Source organism: Strongylocentrotus purpuratus, unplaced genomic scaffold (assembly GCF_000002235.5).
Source record: "Strongylocentrotus purpuratus isolate Spur 01 unplaced genomic scaffold, Spur_5.0 spur5_scaffold_5, whole genome shotgun sequence".
NCBI lineage: Eukaryota > Metazoa > Echinodermata > Echinoidea > Camarodonta > Strongylocentrotidae > Strongylocentrotus > Strongylocentrotus purpuratus.
The window spans coordinates 26,916,816-26,940,280 of NW_022145611.1; the positions used below are offsets into that span (position 1 = coordinate 26,916,816).

Genomic DNA, 23,465 nt, shown 5'->3' on the forward strand with positions numbered 1-23,465 from the left:
ACTTGTGAAAGTGCCCTTATCCCCTAGAATATGACAAGCGAGTTAAACATTTGAGTTTATTATTGTAAATGACTTTGATTAGCAAGACGTTTGTATATTACGTTAGGATTTATGAAGGCGCCTCTCCAAGTGCGACTCTAAAAGCAAGCTCTAACTCTAAGCAAGCCAGCGGTCAGGTAATTGACCTATGCGTGTTGACCTATGCGTGTTCGCTGGCGCCATTTGCGAGTAATACTCGTTCATTATAAGAATATCCTGGTAGATCAGATCTTCACTCTTAATTGAAATTTCCAATGGAATCAGACAACTCCTGTGTTGCAGGAATAAAAAGATTAATGAGGATGTGGAAATCTCTGCGTTAGTTTTTTGTGTGGTTAGAATAAAAATATACAAGTTGTGTATGTATACGATTGCACACCCCTATAAACATGAATTATGAAAATCAAAGAATTCATTCCCTCCGACAATTTCATACCGACAATATTATTCATTTATGTGAATTGCTTAAATTTCTCTGAAACGGAAAATTCTCCTTTGCCAAACCCTTGACAGGGCAAGTTTTTATTGAGTTTCGTGTCATTTAATTGATGGATCGTCAACACACATTAGGGATTCATCCAAAATGTTATTCTCCTGAATTTTCACTCGTTTCATGGTCAGTTCACCCTTTTCTGCATTTAGATATCTCCCAGCGCTGTCGTTTATTCTTCCAAAGGAAATCTATAATTCCGGTTTTAGCTATGTTAAACTATAGTGGAATCCCACATAGGCTTTTTTCACTCAATAATTTTTTTTTCATGAGATAAATATGGTAAACAAGAAATCAAAATGAATATCTGTGTCAAGGCGCTTATCATGATTGTATAGTCAAAATGAGAAAATTTCAGAGTTTTGTTCAGATTGTGTCAAAAATATGTGTTTTTGATCATTTGAATACCATGTCATTTTTTTTTAATACAACTGTTATTGAATGTGATTTAAGATGAGATTGAATTAAGCAAAGGATGAATTCGAAACTTCTATGATCAGAATATACCAGAGAACAAAACATTGAATTTAACAGTATTGTATTCAACTGAAATTGCCTCGTGGTATCATACTACGAATAACTCGACCGTTATCGCAATATTTCATTTCATTGCAATTCAATATATCCTTTTTTCTCAATCACATATGGTATCATGGATAGCATTTTTTATATATACTGTTTACTGTTTAAGTTGTTCAGGGAGGGGCTGGATTAGCCATAATGGACTATAACTCATTTTAAATTCACATCCCACTAGCATGATGGATATTACATTAAATATTCACAATGTACTGACACTACACTGCGATTCACTTGAAGATGAATGTCTGTGATGGTTCCGAGAATATTAAAAAGCTTTTTAAATAATTTACCTAAAATGTCTACAGCAAAAATCATAATGGACTGCCGATGATGCGGGCGCTCATTTTGCTAATTCGAAAAACAATGATTGATGTGTGCAGTTTTCAACGATGACATGAGACTATTTGTCATCCTGATTTTGGTTCCCAATACAATTTGCATTGTTCAGTCTGAGGATAATAAAGTTACTAACCCAAGGACATAATATCGCCAACACGAACAAAATCGTTAAAAAACCGGCTTGACATTATGAATGATCTTTTCGTGATTTTTGTACATAGAGCATTATGATTATTATGCCTTCGCGTAACTGTATTTTTATTATCAATCCATATTTTAAATGTTCATTAGTAATTTTTTCTTTAGACCATGACCTATTTTAACTGTCAGCGTGACGTCTAGACATAGATCTGCTACCCGGTTGTCTACTCAAAATTTCTTATTAATTTTACACAGTTGTTTCCTCAAGGAGAACAATTTATGAGAATAAGGTATGCAAAATTTAATTTCCATTCCATTGGTGTTATTTGACAGAGCTATACCAATATGCGTATATCTATACGGAGTAACATTTTTATTCTTTCAATTAGATTTTTTTTTTCAAAGAAAGATATTTTTATAGCGCACATAGCCACCATGCAAGGTGCCCAAGGTGCTCCAAATAATGTAATTCATGATTAATAATACACTTAATTCCATTCTAGATTCTTAATGGTATTTGTTAAAGCTTAACCCATTATCTTTACCCAGGTGCGATCCTACACATAACAATCATTGCTTCCAAGTAGGTTCGTATTCATTTCCTGTTAATAAATAGAGCGACTATACTACTACTACTAGATGTGCATCTCTCCATTTCGCCTTTAAAAAAGGTCGTTCTGATGCGAGTTCACCCTTCATGTCTAATCTATAGGTTGGACAATCGCTATGGTTATATTTCATGAGCGATCGAATTCACCTGCAAGTTTCGCGATGACATTTCTTAAGCGAAATGTTTTTTTGTTCACTTTGGAACACCATTATGATCTCATGTTCAAGGCCGGAAGAGAAAGGAGATAGCGAGAAAGAGAAGGGGGGTATTTGGCAATTTGATTCGAGACACAATCTCTCTCGTCTTTCCCCTCTCTTTCTCTCTCTTCATCCTCTCTCTCTCTCTCTCTCTCACTGTTCTCTCTCTCTCCCTCTCTCTCTCTCTCTCTCTTATTTTTTTTTCTCTCTCTCTATTCTCTCCTCTCTCCGCACTGTTATAGTACTATTTCATTTCATAATTAACATTTGCGGGGATATCACTGAAACACCATAATGCTAAACAAATTATATATTTCTTTAATGCAAAGGCTACAAATCTGTCGTGATTGTCTGTGAAGAAGCATCGTTTCCGGTGGATGCAGAATAATTAGGGGTGGCTTATCCTTTTTTCTTTTAATGTGGCTACTGTGTGCATGGTGATGCAACGTGGAACATTTTTACCATTTCATCTTTCACATAACAGCAGACAGGCTCTTGAAGGGTACATGTTTTTCTTTCCTGCTCTAGCCTTCCTTGAAAGGGAAAGGCTTATATATTCAACATTGTGAGAATGTAAAGAACATTCATTCACGTTCGCAAGGCTCCCCGAAGCAATTATCCCTCTTATTATTCTTAATGGTATACTATGTGTGTCTAGAATTACTAAATTACGAAATCCTTTTCTCTCTCTCTCTCTCTCTCTCTCTCTCTACATACAGTAGGATTTTCCTCATAATGTGACGACATTACTGTCCTCCATTTAAGAATGTTTACAATATATCCATTTACCTTTGTTTGGAAATCGCATCTTTCCCCGATGGCGAATCTCAAATTACAGAGGAATGTCGAAAAACACGGAAACGGAAGTGTCTGAGATTTGGAAAGATTATTACTGCTTGTAGTTTAGATTGAAGTGTCGCCAGGGAGTATTCGAGATGGCGAAGAAGAGGAGAGAATGAGACAGAGAGGAGGGTACCGAAGTGCTCCGTGCAAGAGGAGGATGCACATGATGTACGTAATGTTGGAAGTATTGATTTTTGGAGCCAGGAAATCAATTACGAACGGGTTCACCGTTCTTCCATCTCACGTATACGAACGCTACAGTGTAACTCGAGTCTTTATAATGTGACCTTATTATATGTAACGAGATGCTTATGACTTTGTGTTTAACGTTAGTTACACTTTTATGTTTATGTCTATGTCAATATTTGCGTAACTGAGCTGACTATTACTTCATGGCTGTACACACAACTAATTACATTGACGTAACAAAAGTCATTTTATTAATCCATTAAAACGTCCCACTCAATATTAATCTCTCTAATGAATTAGATATTATACGAATAATATGTATTAGTAAAATGAAATACGGCGTCGTCAATTTCCTATTTTGGATTTATAATTAGAGATTCACATGAGATCTAGCGCATAAATCATTTAGCATTGACAATAGTTATATATAATGCAAGCAGTAGCTAATTTGTGTTTTTTATACATGTATAAAGCTATTAGCTTCCTGAGGTTTCAATTAACACTTTTAATCCAATCCATTGATTATGTAAATGATACATTCACCCCAATAGTAAGGGAGAAGAAGCCCCCCCCCCCCCTCTCCCCCTCCCCGTCATAAAAAAGGAAGGAAGTTTTATGATGTCTGGATTAATTTGGCCATAAGTATGAAAGATTAATCACATCAAGAGTAAATCAAAGTAAGCATTCAAGAACGTATAGAAGCTAATTTTGAAAAAGTATTCCCATAATCTGGTTGTTTGTGATTTGTAAGTGAAATGAAGCATGAGGATTATGCCTTCTATCCGTTCACTCAGTCGCAGTATGAAATTCATCTCTTCCAGAGAGGCTGTATGTTTGCTGATGTGATAAGGCCTCTTTTAGTGCAGCGAATTTCTCTTTCCAAACAGCGCGCACAATCTGACTTTCCTCAACTGACAGGTCAATAAGAGCCTAATCAATTGATACATTAGCTCTTTTTGTGTTTTTTTTTATTCCGTGCTTACGTCACGATACAAAGTAAGTCAACAGAAATCCATTAAATTAGTATTGTCCTCTGACATCTTGTCAAATAACAGTCATGATGTGTTTTTCCCATCTATTGAAGAAAAACGGATATCAGTGTGTTTCCATTTCTTTATATGGGAGACATCATAATATATTATCATCTGAGTCTTTATTAATCTGTCAGCTGGTTAGTCTAGAATAACCTCGACTTTATATTCTCTAAAAATCTGTATTATCAAGCTTGTAATAAAAAGAAGAAGAACAAATTCTCATTACATTATTAATAATATTGTGTTAATTATTTATATATATATATATATATATATATATATATATATATATATATATATTGCACTAATACGTAATGTTTGTCGTAATTGTCTCATTAAATGGCAACCCGTCACAAAGCTCTTGCTTTTAGAGAGTCTCGCCTCATTCTTTTATATTTTAGTTGATATTTAAAAACTACTCTTTTATGACACAAGAAGTAAGTAAATGTATTCATTTTTTGTGCATACATGTACCCCCCTCCCCCGGAAAGTCTGTATACAGGCTATCCAATTTAATGTAGTTTAAATTGAAGACTGTATTATATCTAAGGTTGATTTGGTTTGTTTTGTTGATTACGCAAAAGTCAGAAACGTTTGGAAATTTAAACTATTAATGTTATCATACATACAAAACGAAATTGAATCACGATTAGGTGATTTGAGGTTGGTAGTCGTTACAAATTTTGTAAAATTCCAAAATTCGTCTTGATAGACAAGAGCGTGCAAATTCTATATTGACGTATTGGTTGTTTCATAAACAATCAAATAATCAAGAATAAACTTAAAAAGTGCAATCTTGGTTTGCTTTTGATAATGATAATATTGGATAATTTTATAGCGCACATAATTATCCACCATGTAGGGTGCTCAAGCCGATAACAATATTAGTTTTATAGAAGAAAAAACGAAGACATTAAATGAGATTCATTTTAATTATTCATTCAACTTATCTTTTCATCTTTCTATATATTTTTTTTTTTAATTTTCTTTTTGTCACACTTTATTCGAAAATTTACTACCATGAGTATGATTAAATGCATTATGACAACATCTGGGACAGAAGGTCAGTCTCACCTCGGGTCTTCTGACAGTTTTTGACGGTTCGTGAGACCGACAGCCAAAAAGACATACATTGTTTATTTTATGGACCTTTTAGCCACTTTGTGAGGGCACACAAAAAAAACAAAAAACGAGGCGGACATTGTTCTCATTAGCCTTCTAGCCACTCTTTAGAGTCAATGAGACTGACAGCCCACGGGAAAATTGTTTTGGGGCTCATGTACCTTTCAGCCACATTTAAGAGTGTCCACGAGACCGCCAACCTTCAAGACTAACAATGTCTATACACGATTCAACAAATGTTACAAACAGAAGAGGTTGTCTTCATAAAATATTTTTGACACTAATCTGTATGGCTTTCTTCCGTCTTTTTTTTTCTTTGCTCAGGTTATTTAAAGAGGACCCCAGTATACAAGACCTCTTCCCATCGTTTAAAGGACAGACCGAACATCAGCTTCGGAACGACATGGGCTTCGAGAACCAGGCTGTGATGATCCTCAACATCTTTGACGAGGTGGTCGAGCAGCTCAATAACCTTGATGCTGCAATATCTTTATTGACGAAGACGGGCAAGAAACACTCAATGATAGACCCAGATATGATGATGGTGAGATATTCCTTAACTTGATTAGGTTTTTTTTTTTCTTCTTCTTTCGGGATGGGGGGGGGGTGTTTGGGTTTTTTGTTTTCCAGAGTCTAAACCGGAAATCGACAATGCAAACAAATATATTTATCGACAGTTTTTTCCCCTTAAATCAAGTTAACAAAATGGTTTCCTAAAGTGAGAAGAAGATATCTTGGAACCAGAAACTTTTTGAGACTGAAACATTTACTGTTACCCTTGCAGCGACTACACAATTTGTGTTTATATCATATATAGATCGCACAGACTGATGAGATACATCTTCCCTAACTAATCTACAAGATATCCTGCACTTTTCTACACACTCTGATAAATTCTTGCTTCTATAGGCATGTGTTATCATACAACATAGTAAGATGGTTTAGTGAGCACCACTTTTCTTGATGTTGTCAAATCAAGGGGAGCAGCTGTCGAATCTCTATATTGATCTAGATAGTTTGCAAACATTTAACAAGACGGTTGTTACCATCACAATATTATCATGAAAACTCCCACTATATTTTCTGTGAAAACAAGCTTCTCTGAAACCTTCCTCAGAGTCGTTCTTCAATCTTCATAATACGACAACTCTGTTGTCATACTATATTAAAGTAAGATGTTACTCATTAATGTTAACAGATGAGAGTGAATTCTTCAACCCTCGGTTTAGATCCTTTGTCTTTCAGTTGGGTGGAGCGTAGAAAGCGAAGGATGTCGAAAGTGAGGGTGTGTGTGTGTGTGTGTATTTGGTTTTTACAGACGTGTATCAATCAGATATGATTATTTACGTCTGGGGACCGACCTTTAACGTCACCATCCGAAAGACGTGACTCAGTTTCGAACCTGCGTCCTCGGCTGAATCAGTTTGTAACTTCCACTGTAAGCTGGATTACAGGCGCACGCCACAACGCCTAGTTAAAATCTACCTGGTCTTCCTGGAGAATGTCATCCGTGATGCAGTCACCTACTGCGAGCACGCCAAGCGAAAGTGAGGGATCGTTATGCCAAGTGTATAAGTTACCTTCAACATATTTCTTCAACTATAAATTTATATATCTATATATTTTATGTATTTATTTTTTTGAAGTCGAGGATCACAAAATAATGGTACCAATATTAAACTTTTTTGAAAGAGATCAAACTGTAATAATAATATGATTGCAGGGCCCTCAGGGAGAACAATATGAATACTGATGAGGCTACCCTGGGTAAACAAGACATATTATTATTATTATTATTATTATTATTATTATACCATCCAAGCATTTTATCAGTTCCCGCAAAACGTCCAAGCTAGCAACAACATTATTAAGTTTATTTCTTTGGGCTATGGGCATAAATTATGTTACCTTTTTCGTTCATGCATGCCCTCGCTTTAATTCCATGTAGTCTTCTATTTAATCATTGCTGCCCCTAACGCGTTTTTCTACTACAATGATTGAATTATGGAATTCCCATGGTAGGCAAATTAGCTGGCATCGGGGTATCTTTCATAGGAAAATTGGATTAGGAGGCGGGAAGCAAAAGAGGGCAAGTCGTCCTTTCATCCTAACTCATTGTTATTCCTTCAACATGGTCGAGAATGTATGGCAACTCTGCAAGGTTATATCATCTTAAAAAGAGATGGTATCACCACCATAGGAATGACAATCATTATGACTTGAACCATGATTCAGACATTTTTCAATTTTTAGAAATTTGCACAAATTATGAGAAAAATTTAGTAAAACTCCCAAATCTCCAACGGAACAACGTAAAAAACATACAGAAAGCATTTTATAAGCAAAATAATCTAGAGACGATTATACAAATCCTTAACCTAAAATACAATGTAAAAGGAGCATTACTATGTTACAATGTATACATTACTTAGCATCTGGTTGTCTACATGGAGCATGGTGCATGACGTCACACGATAAAATTGACTTCGAGGAAATCAAGAGGCTCTGTTATAGGGTTGAAGAGATGTAGAACCTCCCTCCAGTTAATTATTTGTCAGGAAATCCAAATTTGCCGACAGCAATTGTATATCTATTGTCTATCCGGTAAGCCCAATCTTACAACTCCACCGACCCCCCCCCCCCCCCCCCCCCCCCCCCCTCACTTTAAATGTCTCATTAAATGATAGATTGTATTGCTCATGATATGCTTCTAAATGCAGACAGTAATTGGCAACAAGGTTGATACCCAACAAAGAGTCACATTACCAGTCGCTCCATTATGACTGGGGTAGATAAGAATTCGGCAAAATGACCGCTGTATTAATTGACCGACATTAAAGAATTATTACAAAATCAATCTAGCGCAATCTCAGTAGTCTGTTGAAGGATATGAACATTACATTGATGTATTACATAATCCGAAATGATTTCTATGGTATATACAATGGGTAATTTTGCCCCTTGATTAGATCTGTCGCGAGTCTTGACAATCCCGTTTATATATGACATTACAGGTGTTATAATAATATTCACTGTTGTCGAAGGAGACGCGAGAGACACGTCATTGTTTGTTTTGTGAAACAGGAAGATACTGTCAATATTAAACCCCTGCCCGTCTCCTTTTCTCCTTCCATGTACCAGGTAGATCCCTCCCATCTCCCTGCATGTACCTCCCAATCTAGGCAGAAAAACACGTGGGTCTCAGGTGTTAGAAAGGAGGTCGAGTGAACTTTCATCGGATTATTATATAGCAAGCCTTAATATTGTGGCGCGAAGATCAGGACACAGATGTCCGTGATCAGGCATATTTCCCCTACAAAACATGATATCTTTTTTTTGGCTTCTCCTCCGTCGATTTGTCTTCCTCTCCGCCCTTTTGATCTATTTTAATTTCTCTTTCTGTCTCTGTCTCTCTCTCTGCCTCTCTCTCTCTCTCTACCCCATTCCCCCCAACAACATAATCATGTATAATAAATGTACTTCTAGTGTACTTAAACATGAGTAAGAAAAAAGAAAAAGAAATACGGGACACAAGTGACGTGTTTGTTTATTCTGTATCTCTCTCTATGATTATCACATGACTTCTCTCCGAGATACCGACGGTGAAAACAAACCAATTATTATAATGATGAGAACAAAAGCCAGTTCTTGCCTAGCAACCCGTAGATAACTCAAACGTCGTTAGAGCACCTAGGGACCAATCATATTGTCAAGGTCATGCCGTGATAAATTGACTGGACGGCATGCAGTATATACTCTATAACCCCACAGCACAGAGATTGGCAAGGCACATTATCTCTCGTTTTTATCATTATACCAATTATGACTTTCCAATTGGACAGAAAGTCGATAAATTAGATGGAGAGGCAAGATTATGGGTCTCTTATCCCATTCATGAGCACTTGCTAAATACATAGACAACTGTTTTGTTGCAGTTAATCAATCACAAACAATCTTTGTTTATATAATAATACTATTAATATACTACTAATATGATAATACTACTTGTATCAATAAAAAACTTATTTTTCCAACGAAAAAACGAATCGGTTGCCTTCAGATAAATTGATGAAGACGTTGCATGTATCCTACTAACAAAATGTAATGCACGGTACAACAATTTGTTATCAAAATGTTCCATTTTCAGTCGATCGAAACTTATTGCAATTACACCCTGTACATCTCAGAAGACCAACAGCCTAAGAGGCCGGCATTGTCGGTCTGGTTAACCCCCTGAAAAATTGTCAGAACCCCCCCCCCCCCCCGCACTTTTTTCGGCGTTACAATATGCCCATATCTAAAGACGTTTTGCGTTTATCACCTTAAACATTTGCCTGGAAGACGTTTGAGAAACCTCATTCTAGGCAAAAAACTGGTCAATAAACGCACCCACTGACATGTCATTCTCGTAGGTTGTGGTCTTTCATTCGAACACGAGCAGTATACAACACCCGGATTGAAGCTTAATTGCGTCAGCAAGGAAATTGACAGTAATTTGATCAATAATATCCATAGGTGGTATATAAAATGATTAGATGTTCATGACTGTATCCAATTCAAATGATTATCTGTGTTACGATGACCACCCTACATTTTGATTCGACTTTTTTACCTTTCCTAAAAATCTAAAGGATGAATTGGGCATGGCAAATTAATCAAGTGACTGTAGTTTCCATTTGATTCTTTATCATGCATCGTGCAGCCGATATGACTGTACATAAAATATATTACGCGCTGCATATAACGTCATATAGATTTCATCTGCTCGTTCTACATTCACCCATTTTTTTCTTGTACCAAACAAGAGTCTTTTTTCCCTTCTAAAATGAACAATGTATAAGCCGAGTTATATCCGACCTTGTATTAAAGAACCCTGTTCACGAATAGAAAGTTGGGGGGGGGGGGGGGGGGACATGAAAAACTAATCGATTTCATGAAGATGGCTGCTTTAGCACGTAAATCTCATTCATTACCATGATTATCTATTCTGGTTAATGAGCTTTACATAATTAAGCAACGCTCATTCTTACCATTAGATTGTGGTTTCATTTTATTGTTTCCCGTCCTCTAACGTTCTATGCACGTACTGTAGTCAGGAAGTTACATTGACGTGCTTTGATGAATAATTCAATCAATATGATACTTTTAGTAGCAATAACAAAACAACTATCAATCAAATCGTGGGATGCGAAACAGTATAGGACAGTTTTAAAAAGAGGGAACATTTCAAGTAAGTGACGTAAAAATCGTGTATATAAAGCTGCACAAATTGAGGGGAAAAATTAATTCGCCCGACATGGGCATCTTTCTCCCAAATATTGTAGAGCCATTAATGCACAGAGTTTGGCCAACTGCGTTTCGGTTGGACTCAACATGGCGTATATTCCTCTGTGTCGTATTATTTGATCCAAGAAAGCACCATTTTCCATATCGTAACCAACTGGCACCGCGCTGGCATAACTCTGTATATAAACGGCTCTGAGACACGGCATCAATTAGGAGGTTGCCAATGGCGACGACAGAAGTAATAAACAATAATACATATTTATATTTTTTTCGTTTGGCATGACCTTTTTCAAAGGCATAGATATCAATATTTTGTTCTGTAAACGGAACTAGTTTCACCTGCATTATCGATCATCGTCTGATCACGAGTGTTAATAACAAAGATTATCGCCATATAAGTTGACCTCTACACGTTTTGGTCTCTGGCAGATCGTAGAAATATGATATTATTATGAATCAACACAGGAAATATACAGCGTCATTATAAGAGTAGTCTCTTGCGCCGGCTGGGAAAACCGTGTTTTATTCATTTAAGTAGGTTATGTAGGAAGGGCTGATTGTGCTGGGGTAGGATGTGGAATGGGAGAGGGAGGGGGTCAGCTAAAGAGTGCACGAACATCAGAAATGGTAGCATTATAAAAAGTAAGGTGCTGTAAGGTATGAGATACCGTCTTTTGTTAAATCGCTAGGACTCTCAATGTTTCCTTTGTATTTCTTTTAAGTAATTTTGAACTTATTTTGCTCTAGCCCGCTCCTCATTCAACAAAAATACAATAACCGAATTACATTTTTTAGAACGTACTGGGTAGATAACGACATAGTTATAAAATGTAAGAATAAAAAAGATGAAATTCATCGTACACACTGAAACCTCAAATTGTACATTATTCCTCTCAAAAAATTTGGATTCAAGGCAACTCCAACAGGTTAATCTTGTTGCTGTTTGCAGGCAGAGTGATGTTACTCTTCACATCCGATACGTCTTTGAACCTGAACAAAAAATTACATCTGAATATTCACCTTCATGCACGATTGGCAGATGCTATAATGTATCTCACATATATACAAAAGGCTCGTGGCTTACCACTTTCATTGATTACCTCACATTATTACATCTCCATTTACACATGAGGTCATGGTCATTTCGTGGCGTATGTCGACAGCATCTTTGTAAATATTTGATCGTTTTATTGATGAGCTACCATTTCGTCACATCGACCGTCTGTTTGATTTAGCGTGCCAAAATCAGATAAGTTTGTTCGTATGATTACGTTTGGCTTCTTCAGTACATGTAGTAGGAAGAATGATGTCATTGTAACATAAATGTATACTGTGGAATTAAACATGAGTGGTGATTAGCGGTATTTTGTATGGTATACATCTCTGTTGACGTCACGGAATGAACAATTTTCCCCACTCCATCCAGCTATGCGTTCTCAAGTCACAGTCAGGGGGTGGGTGTGGGCGAGGGACCGGAGGGCTTGAAATTTAAAAAAAAGCAATTTATTCTTTGGTGGGATTGAATAGAACTTCACAAAGGTTAGATTTTCTCGCTGATTCTATTGTATTCATTGGCGTAGAAAAGATCCAGATATTGAATAGGTAATAGTATCATGAACGGCACTAGGTTTGATTAAATGCAATTAAACAATGTCAATTATATGGGAATATTGTGTATAGGTGGGGTTGCAGTGTCTCCATGTCACCTACCTTTCCTCATTTATCTTTTTTTTCCTTCTCTATCTATTTATTTCACCCCCTTTTCCTATATTTCATTGGGGAATGCACCCCTCCCCCCCCCCCCCCCCATGCAGCTAATACTATTCAAACATTTTTCGCGTTCCCCCAAAAAGGACTGAACGCAGGGAATAGACGGAGAGCAAGGCACACAGGTTTAGCACGCAGACATTGCATGAAAGATTCCCCGTCAATGAATCTGGACTGGTTTTCTTTTAGGTTTATTTCATGGGCTTACAACGATCGATGGGAGATTGAAATTGCAAATCTTTGATTCATTCCCCAGACAATCAACCATCATATGCCCCCCCCCCCCCCTTACCTACATCTGTTCTTGTTCCTAAATTAAACACATGCGGGCGCACTTTGGGTCACCGTATTGGACAGGAATGTTATCAATGGAGCAACCTAATAAGATGCATGTTGCTTTATTTGGCGTTCAGACAACAAAATACTGTGAGCCTTGCATCAAAATGTCCATCATAAGATTTAATTAGCCAAACTCTCAGTTGGATTTGGATGCCAGTAAGTTTCTATTCGAGTTGGAGCCACAGATTCAAATTATTAAAGCAGAAAAACCTAAAGAGTTGTAAACTGTAATAATACAACGATAAAACTCTCCCAACCGACAAGGATTCCATGTAGAAGGGTAGATAGAATTATGACTAATAAAAATGGAGAACAAAATCGTGATCTTATTGAAATGTGTTCGTTGCTTTACCAAGTTGTAAAAGAACAAAAAGTACATGTTGCTTCCGCGTCTTGCATTATATTCGATACTGTTAAATTTTTGACCAGCTATTGATTTTATGATCTTGTACATGCACAATTATACCCCACACAATAAGTAAATACAATAAACATCAAAATACACTAAACATAGTCTAAAGACAGTTATAAAAGGTAAAGACATAATCCACAAAGGGGCGGGAAGGAGACAGTGAGATGAATAGATGAATGACTTCTGGACAAAAAATAATGACGATCCAATCATCCAATGACACTAAAATGGAAAATAATAGAAATCCATTGATTGGTGAAAGTGAAGAATAAGAAAAGAAACGCGTCTAGAACGCGTCAACATTCAAATTATTTTATGACCCCCTCCCTCTGCATTGTATTCGTAACTGAATTATTTCATTGATTAAGTTGGTAACATCCAACCATTTTCCCCATCGATTTTGCAATAAAAATACACCACAAGATGTGTGTTAGTCCTTTTCGTTAACAGCGTTCTTTTCCTTTCACCATTTAGCTAATAAATTCGATACCCCGACATGGTATTGAACAATTTTATTATTCGTGAAAGAGTTTATGTATTAGAATTTTATTGATACAGCGATAAGCGTGACTGGGTTTTTCCCCTACACGGCACCGTCGGGGATACAATATTCATTGTATGTCTCTTTGCATTCGAAAAAACATTACGACCAGGGGCGTCGCAAGACTATAAATATTGAATGGACCAAATCTCATGACAACGCTTATCCTGGAATTTTTCCGCGAGCAAATAAAAAATCTCTTTACAGTCAAGCCTCACATTTGAAATTACCATGGTAAGTTCCTAATATTAATCTCCAACCAGCCACACAGAAAAGCGAAAGAAAATGCAACAACAATAAAACAAAGAAAATGAAATTAAACTAAACAAAATGAAAAACAAACGAACATCGAGAATAGCCACTTGAACACAAACACGACAAGGAGGATTCGAAAACATGACTTTTGTCTGCAAAATATGAGAGATGTGGGACGTGTCTACAGCCAGTCCACTGTATTACCATGGAGATATAAGATAGATCTCCATGGTATTATGAAGATATTGTAAAGATAGTGTTGACTAATGATAAAGAATATTAAACACGTTGCCTTGTAATGGTCTGCACGCCTGTTCACTAATTTGGAAGTCATTAATCTCAGCAATCTCAGCAATCTCAACAAAATGAAAAAGTATCCTGAAAGTAGTTTGTTTCCAAAATTTTAATCAAGATGTCATCATTTACCTTGAAGAATATCTTAAATCTTTTCACATCATCGCAATGAGGCTAAATCGATCCCATTGATGTGATTTAGAAATGTTAACAATTGATTTTCGTTTATCATTATTTTGCAACAAATAAATTGTTTAATCTATCCATCGTTCCTATTTTAAAATGTCTCCCTCTGCATTTCTTTCTCCTCTTCTGCCCCTTCATAACTTTTGTCGCCCCCCCCCCCTCTCTCTCTCTCTCTCTCTCTCTCTCTCTCTCTCTCTCTCTCTCTCTCTCTCTCTTTATCTTTCTCTCTCTCCCCCTCTCTATTTCTCTATCTCTCATCCCTTGGGTAAAGTGCTTTTTAAAAAAATGTGTTGAACCCATAATCATAAATTCGATAAAATGACTCGTCACGTATACATATAAAGTTTCTTCTTCTACCAAAATCTAGCGCGGTCAATATGTAGGTCCGTCACTCTTCTCACTCTCATTAAAACATGTAATGTAACATTGTTATATATCCCTTGTGCAGAGAACATCTAATTAGGTGAAATAGAATGATTTAAACATTGTAATAACCATTCTTTATTCTCGGTCCCGCCCTAGTTCCCGTCGATAGATCGTTTGATTTTCAACCCCATTAAGTAGGGGGGGGGGGGAGTAAATGTTTACAGTTTTGAAATTAGTTGTAATACTCTATCCTCGTATTTTGAGCTGCAAATTAAGCATTATCGACGACTTTAATGATCTACAGAATTCGAATTTCGAGGGCAATGTTTCAAAAGAGGGTCAATTAGTAAAGTTAACTGGTTTTCTTTCTCCGGGTCCATTGAGTACAGTATATTACACACCTTATTGCTGATCGAGGCTATTACAGAAGACATGATCTTTATTCATTCCTTGTACATATCAGTCTTAGCCTCTTTAAATATCGTGAGTATACATCAGCGTACGAGAAAGGGTAGCGACCGTATGGCAAGCCGTTTTAACATTTATTCATGTTTCTTGATATCAAGAATTCTATTCTTGATATCAAAAAATGAATTCGTGATATCAAGAATAGAATTCGATTTCGTGATATCAAGAATTGATTTCTTGATATCAAGAAACATGTTTAAATGATAAAACGGCTTGCCATACGACCGAGCATGGCGATAGTGTTCTAGGGCTTATGCTCTTACGTACACATTTTTTTCCCGGGGGGGGGGTGTTGTCTCTTGCCATAATTTAAATTGTACAGTTTCTACTAAAACAAAAAGAGATCACCTTGTTTCCCGACTATGAGAGTTGATGATGGTTCCCTGAATGTGACCTTTAATAATAATAATAATAATACATAAGATTTATGAGGCGCCAAATCCACCTGACAGTCAAATGCTCAAGGCAATGTATTTTTTGTTTACCTTCTATGTGATCGTTCATGGTATACAGTATTGTATGGATCATTTTTATGAGTAAAACATGAAATAAAATTGAAATCGATGAACAAAAAACAAAAAACGATTTATTCAACATAACAAAAGACCTTCAACCCATTGCACTAATTATTAAAATTATTATAACTAAGCTTTATATATCCTGCCATGTTGACAATAACATCCGTGCTTTTACCGCTTACAAGCCTGGTCCAGATTCAATCCGTTCGTTCTTTTTATCCCCCACACACACAGCGCGGTCTATCCACTGATCGCGCAATCCCCAAATTTCCGTCCACAATTCTCGCTACCCCAAATAGCGATTCTGCCGAGATCCGGGGAAAATCCTGAAAACGCGCATTGCATTATGGGATAGCTTTTCGACATTAAATCTTCCTGTGCAGGCGGCGCGATAGCGCAAACGTAAAACGCCGTCGCCACACAACGTGTATGCACCGAATATGTCGTCTGCTCGGTCTTGTTTTTTTTTCGCAAATATTTCAACGTTTATTTGAACATTTCATTCGTTGTTTTTTGCGTCTTTTGACATCAGTGACGATGGTTTTCTTTTGTGAGGCTGCACAGTGCTGGGCTCATGATTCCAAGCGTAAGAACCCTGAAAAATGGGGGTGGATGAAGGCCGTGACTTGGGATGGGACTCTATACCGGAAGTTGTAGTGACGACCCGAGAGAGTGAAAATTACCTCGTCTCGCGAATTTCGAGATTTTCGTACCTATTTAGGGTAGCGAGAATTCGAGGTTTAGAGGAATGGCTAGGTCTACTTTCAACGTTGAGGGTGTGTTATTTTATCACGGAGGACATACGTGTATGATCGAATCTCTTTGATCAGCTGATTGGGTGCGCTAAACGAAAACGGTACAGAGGCTGGACTATGTATGATCACGTATAACATGTGGCATTACCATGGCAACAGCCATCATCTAAATGATGCTCTGTCTCACAAGCCACTTATATTATGTTATTACATTTGCATTATTAATGTCTTTACGTTATTAGATTTGCATTAATCATGCTGTTATCATCTTTCGTATCATAAGTATAGTACCATATAGAAGATATCTTCTTTTTTAGGACTGCCGTCGCGTATACGTGCGATGACAGAACAGTCACGGCGGGGATGAGATAGGCGCGGGTATTATTTATGCCATCAAATATACTATATTTTCTTTCTTGAATTCATTTAAATTGGGGTGAGCAAACTTTTGAGGTAACAGACTTTAATAAGCGTTTTTTTTTGTAAGGAAACTTCAAGACAAGTTATGCTGAAGTATTGGACATTGTATTGACATCATTTGAAACAAGCGACGATAAATGATTTTTTGCTGACTGGAATCATTGTCCATACTTATAAAGGGTATATCAAATTGATGGGAGGGGAGCTTATACTTCCAATTGCAGTATAAAGTTTCCATCTGTACACAGTTGTTTTCCAAAACATCCCTGTACGATTTAATACCATCTGGATATTATATAACATAAACCATATTTCATAGCTAAAGTTTATGCTTTGTTTGTCGGGTTATTTGTTTGCTGAGGAACAAGACGTGAATTAGAACTCGTATCTCAAAATCAAACTTGAAGATAAAGTTTTCTCAGAAAATAAGCCTAAGGTATGTTTTTGTTATGGCGTAAGTAATTGATATAGTCTAAACATCGCAATTTGGACAAGTATTTGATTTTAGTATCCGTCCCTCTTTTCTCGGAAAGCTCTTGTTTCTTACTCCGTGCATCATAATTATCATATGTATTCCAATGCAAAAAAAATGCAACGTGTTTCTCAATAGATTCGTGAATTATTAACTATATAATCTGAACAAGCCCATATAGCGGGGGCCTAAACACCTGCCAATATTACCGGTAACCCAATATATCTTGTGCTCAATACCTTTTATCGTGATTTCCTTTCCTGTTTCTGATTTCTTTTCAACAGAAATTCGAGAAGCCCTTCTTGGAGACGGTGAAGGAGACGCTAGAAGATCGGTACAACGAAAAGATCGAGGCGATCTACATCACATTCACCAAATTCGTCTTAGATCACGTGATCACAGGGATGAAAGGGACGTAGCACGAAAGAATGTGTGCGTTAATGTATATAACCGACATTTTCCTTTTGATACAAGAGGTTTCATATTTTGGTCACATGATATAAAGAGGAATCATGTGACAAGACAACGTGATTATGTGATGTATTGCTGCTCGCGGATGGGATATTCGTTATGAGAAATGAGAACACTCATAAACTGGCTACTCAAAGAGTAGAATCTTTTTTAAAAGGTACAATCCATCATGATCTGCTCAAGATAGTGTGTGCTGATGATGAGGGTATCATTTTATACAAATCAGAGACAAATGAAGGAAATTCCGACCCGCATGACTGACACACCTTACCGACGTCATTATATATGTGTGGACTATTTCAATGATGATTACATCTACTGGAGTACTGGACCAGCGAAAATCATGAGAACGGAGTATTCCACACCGCCATTGCAAGCACATGAAAGGAGAAACTTTATACATTCTTCGTATATTGAACAACCATGAACCATAACTTTATAAGACCTGTCTTTGAAATGTATAGCCAACAACACAATCATTCATGAGAATAAATCGTGCACTTATTTGACACGTGGCAATGGTTATCAACTAAGCCAATGCTATGAGCTCACATTAAAGTCAGAAGTGTTGGCTGTTAGTGCCATTATTTATTTATTTTAATCCACAGACAACCTTTGATAACATCATCTATTTCTATATCAACCTACAACAGTGAATATAATTTATACATTTGAATTATGATGAATTGTATTTTAACATGAGGAGCGCAAGTATCACATGGTCATCTTGAAATTGGCAATTTGAATATACAATCATCAATGTAACATTCAGTTAACTTTTTTAACCTATTATTTTAAAAGATATTTCAAAAGGTATTTGTTCGAGAAAGTACTTGCAATTCGTGTTTTGAAGATTATTGGCCTTCGAAACTTATTTAATTTGCTTAAGTTGATAGGCCTATTCTTTTGTGATGTATTAATATGTTAATATGAATGCAAACAAAGTTGAGATGAATTAATCTTCAAAATGCGTTTGATTTATGCCGAATTCCATCAATGTATAATTGATTTTTATATCATTGAGAATGAGACGGGCTCTGCTTAGTTTATTGATGGACTTTAAGTGATAATCCAAGCGTTTCATGAGTCTCTGAAAGACAGGAGGTTGTAAGAACTGTAACATACTTCCCATTGAAGAAACCTAGACAGGTTAGCACATAACCGGGTTCTTGTTTGTTTGTTTGTTTATTTGTTATGGATTGCATTTAGCTTGTTTTGTGTCTTGTATTTTGAAATGAGATCAGACTGAAATGAGGGAACTGGTAGTTTATGGCCCAAGTATAAATCAATTTTAAAAAAGCTAGACCAAATCAAATCAAAAGCCCCACTATAAAAATACAACATGCGCTATATCCACCAAACAAAGTAATAAGAAAATTATCACTGTGTTTCACTTGGCACCATTGAATCAGTTGTTACTAGGCAAACAGAAAATAAACTGTGTGCCGCAGCCGTTATTAATCAGGGCTCGCTTAAATTGTTCGAAATTTCGTTTTGCAAAAAAAGCAGGGTTCCCGCGCAATATTTGTATCGATACACGAACATAGATGTCAAAGAAGTCAATAATTACAAACATGAATTAAACAAATGCGGCGACCTTACGCCCTTGCTTGTTTACGATTTTCAACACAAAGGTTTACAACATTTTTTGTCTTCGAATCGAAAGAAATTGATTGCCCTTGGGAGATAATGACACAATTTTATAATGATCGATATTTTGACGGGTATTTTGTTTGTCTGTAGTACATTTTTGCAATAATACCTCTGGCATTGATAAAGGTTGCTTTTCCTATAATAATGCAGAAAAATTATGTAAAAGATCTTTGATCAATTTCCAACATGAAAACATATTTATTTGTTGAAAACCGTGGACAAATGTTAATACATGTACTTCATGAAATCTATTTGTATAGCGGTGTTTCTAAACACAGGTGTTATACTTACATGTCAAGTTAATTTGTAATTGATTGAATTAAAGTATCATATGCATGAATTTCTATAACTCTGGAAGATTTTAAAGTAATGATTATCGTGATTTCAAGAACCTATGGAATATTTCTGAGAAATGTTTTTGTCAAGAAACATTTACTGATGCCTGTGAGCGTTCGGCTTCACGTGCTACTGATTTAGGGTTTATATTATTGTGAGCGTTTAAAGCTTTACGTTTTGCAAGCCTAAGTAGCCTAAGAGAATAAGAACTTGCTTATGAGAGATTTAAATAAGTTGATTAAAATTAAAGCTCTTGCCGGTTTTTTCAATGCAGGTTTAAAGCATTTAATATAATATACAGTGTTTCGTCGAATTCGGTCATACCGCATGTTTCTCTTTAAAAAAAAAATACAATTCATATTCCTGTAATTGGGCTGTTATGTTAAAGAATGATCGCTCCAGTTTTTCATTTACTTTATCTTCAAACGACATCAATACAATACGGTTTATCGATATCACAACGCTGTGAAGGATATCGTTGGTTAAAGATAATGGAAGGAAGCTTGTTTAAAGGAAAACTTGATTTATTTGTGTCGATTAAATTTGTTTAGGCCCATAGAAGGGAAGTGGAATGGCCTTTCAACTGGTCTCCAATGATTCGTTGTCATGTAAAGATATAAAGAGAATGATTATTAGAAATTTGGTGTATGCAGTACTTTAGTTTCATATATATACGTTTGATTAAATTATATTGTTTGTTCTTGTTTTGACGCTTAAACTGTATAGTTTGATGATAAAGTTGTGCTTTATAAGTAAACACAAGGTTCCTAGTCATGTAAACTAATTTGAAACTAATTTAATACATTCTATAGGTTATGTTTATGTGTTATCTTTTTTTAAATAACACATTGAAATTTGCTTTAGAATTAGATTGTCCTATGGCTCTAAGGCAATAAAAGACAACATTCCATTAACCATGTAAGAGCAAAGTTTTTCCTTTTTATCCGTATTCATTAATGAGCTACTTACAATTTCACCATTTAAAAAAGTCCTCTTTTTTTAAAATTTACTTTTACTAATTCAGTCTCGAGTAAAGTATCTTCAACGGAGAAAAAACTCTAGGAGTTAGAAAAATAAAATAAAATAGCACAGTACATGCGGTTAAACAGGTTGTATATCTTTTTTAATCATTTCATGAAAGGAGATATTTGTCGCCTATTCAACATCGATGTTATCTGATGGTCTCTAATTTGGTGAGCGCCATCTGCTGTCCACATTTTCCCGTCACAGTTTTCACCTGTGATGCCCATGTAATGCCTCTAAAATCATATATTAACCCTCCCACTATCTCTCCCTCTCTCTCTTTCTCTCTCTTTCTCTCTCTCTCTCTATCTCTCCCACTCACTTCTCACTCCCTCTCTGTTTATGTTTAATGTGGCACACTTTTGATTGTATTTCATTTGTTCCCGTGAATGACATATATTTTAGGGGCATCTAACATCTCATTTGTAAAAGAAAGCAAGTGTTAGGATATCTTATATATTATAGGCTGAATCAATTCTTGACATATTACAAAATAATCGAAGTGTAGTGCGAAATCCCAAATTCTTGCTCGACGGGTAGCTGTGACTCATAAAGATTTTTGAATTTGTAGAAACAATAAATCCATCGGAAAAATCTTTTTATGATATTGCTCTTATCTCAACTGTCTTTTAAATGGTATAGGCCCATCTTAATTATCAATATGTCGGTGTTATTGTGATCCAATACTACTTTGTTTCCATTAGAGATCTCACATCATGATGTTTTACTTTACTTATGATAATATTGTTTTTTACAATATTATTACTGAATTTATTATGATATTAATTAGACCATCGATAATGGATAGACTAGTTAAACTTTACATTTAAAATTTCGAAATTCATGGTTCTTCCAAGAACCACTAGTAACAAACTGTTCGCATATTGTGCATTGTAGCATTTATGTAAATGGGGTACATGTTGGCCTATAAGTTGTTGTTGTTGTTAGTATAGAATAGGGCAAACTAAAACATCGTCAAGAGCAACCCTTTGTTTGAGAAATTTCGAATTTTTGATTTGTCGAAGGAAATCAACATTAAGATTTAAATAGTTTCTATACAATAATATTAGAGGCTATCTACTGGATATTCCCACAGAGTCAAATACTAAGAATCTACATACATTGCGCCTGATTATTTTTCTGTGACATGATTATAGTAGTGATGTCAATAAAGAATATAATATATGATAGATAGAAAACATATATTTTTCTTCTCTAACCGTTACCTCTTTATTCAAGTTTCATGTTTCTTCTTCCATTCAGGCAGCGAAATACTGTATTTGTTTACTCCATTCCGTGTTCAACCATTTCAATTTTCTTAGATACAATCGTTTCCTTTTCTTCCTGTTCTCATAATCCTGTATATAGCAAATATATCTGTATATGGCTTTGCATAATGTACAAAAGAAACTTTTGTATATATATAAAGAAACACTGTGTGAATAAAAAATACATTTGTTTGAGAGAAAAATAAAACGAAAATCATTAGATTGTACGTTTATTACGACTTTGATTGTATTCGCCTGTTTTTGTTTATATTGAACGTTACTATCATATTTTCTATTCTAAAATAATTATGTACATATAGTGTTATGTTATATAATAACAATAATAATAATAATAATAATAATAATAATAATAATAAAAATAATAATAATAATAATAATAATATGCATGTGACACCTGTTCTTCACATTTTTACATAATAGCAGTGAAGGGATGTTCCTTTGTCAACCTGAGGAACTGTATATTTTGTCCGCTTTCATTGTCCGTCATATCAATAGTGTCTATCCCTTAATTATGGTTACGTCAAAAGTCAGTCCTTATTGTTAATTAAAAATTGAAGGTATGCCGAAAATGCATGACATTTCATGAAAATCGCAAGTATTTTCAGGCCTAAGCCGAATACGAGAAAGTAATAAAAGATGAAATATAAACAAGTAAGAGATACAATAAAAAAATTAAAATGATAGGGCATAGTAGATAGAAGAGACAGAGAATAAGGAGGAAACTACGGAGAAGAAAAAACCCGTCTGTTGGAGAAAAAAGGGAGAGAGAGTGGAAGAGCTAACAAAAAGAAAGAGTCCCTATTCTCTTCTGATGGAAAGAGAGAGGGAGAATTAAAATTATGAAAAATACGGAGAGGCATTAGCAGTATATCACGTGATCACACTAAAAGAAAAATAAATAGAGCTATATATAATGTGTAAACAATTCATATATTTTTTTTTAGAGAGAGAGGGGGTGGTAGGAAAGGAGGGAGGGAGGTCTAATTGCTAAATATTTGCTAGGATCAACTAAACTTTATTACACATTT

The 23,465-nt window shown here is 35.7% G+C and overlaps 1 protein-coding gene across 1 annotated transcript in view; it reads left to right on the plus strand.

Moving 5' to 3' along the window:
• LOC115929610 (myoglobin-like) overlaps positions 1-22,608 on the plus strand; it is a 47,574-nt gene extending 24,966 nt beyond the window's left edge. Inside the window, exons 2-3 of the mRNA XM_030999153.1 lie at positions 5,911-6,130; positions 17,950-22,608. Of these exons, the coding sequence (XP_030855013.1) occupies positions 5,911-6,130; positions 17,950-18,084 (355 nt within the window). The 3' untranslated portion in view covers positions 18,085-22,608. The remainder of the gene's footprint in view (positions 1-5,910; positions 6,131-17,949) is intronic.
• The last annotated feature ends 857 nt before the right edge of the window (positions 22,609-23,465 follow it).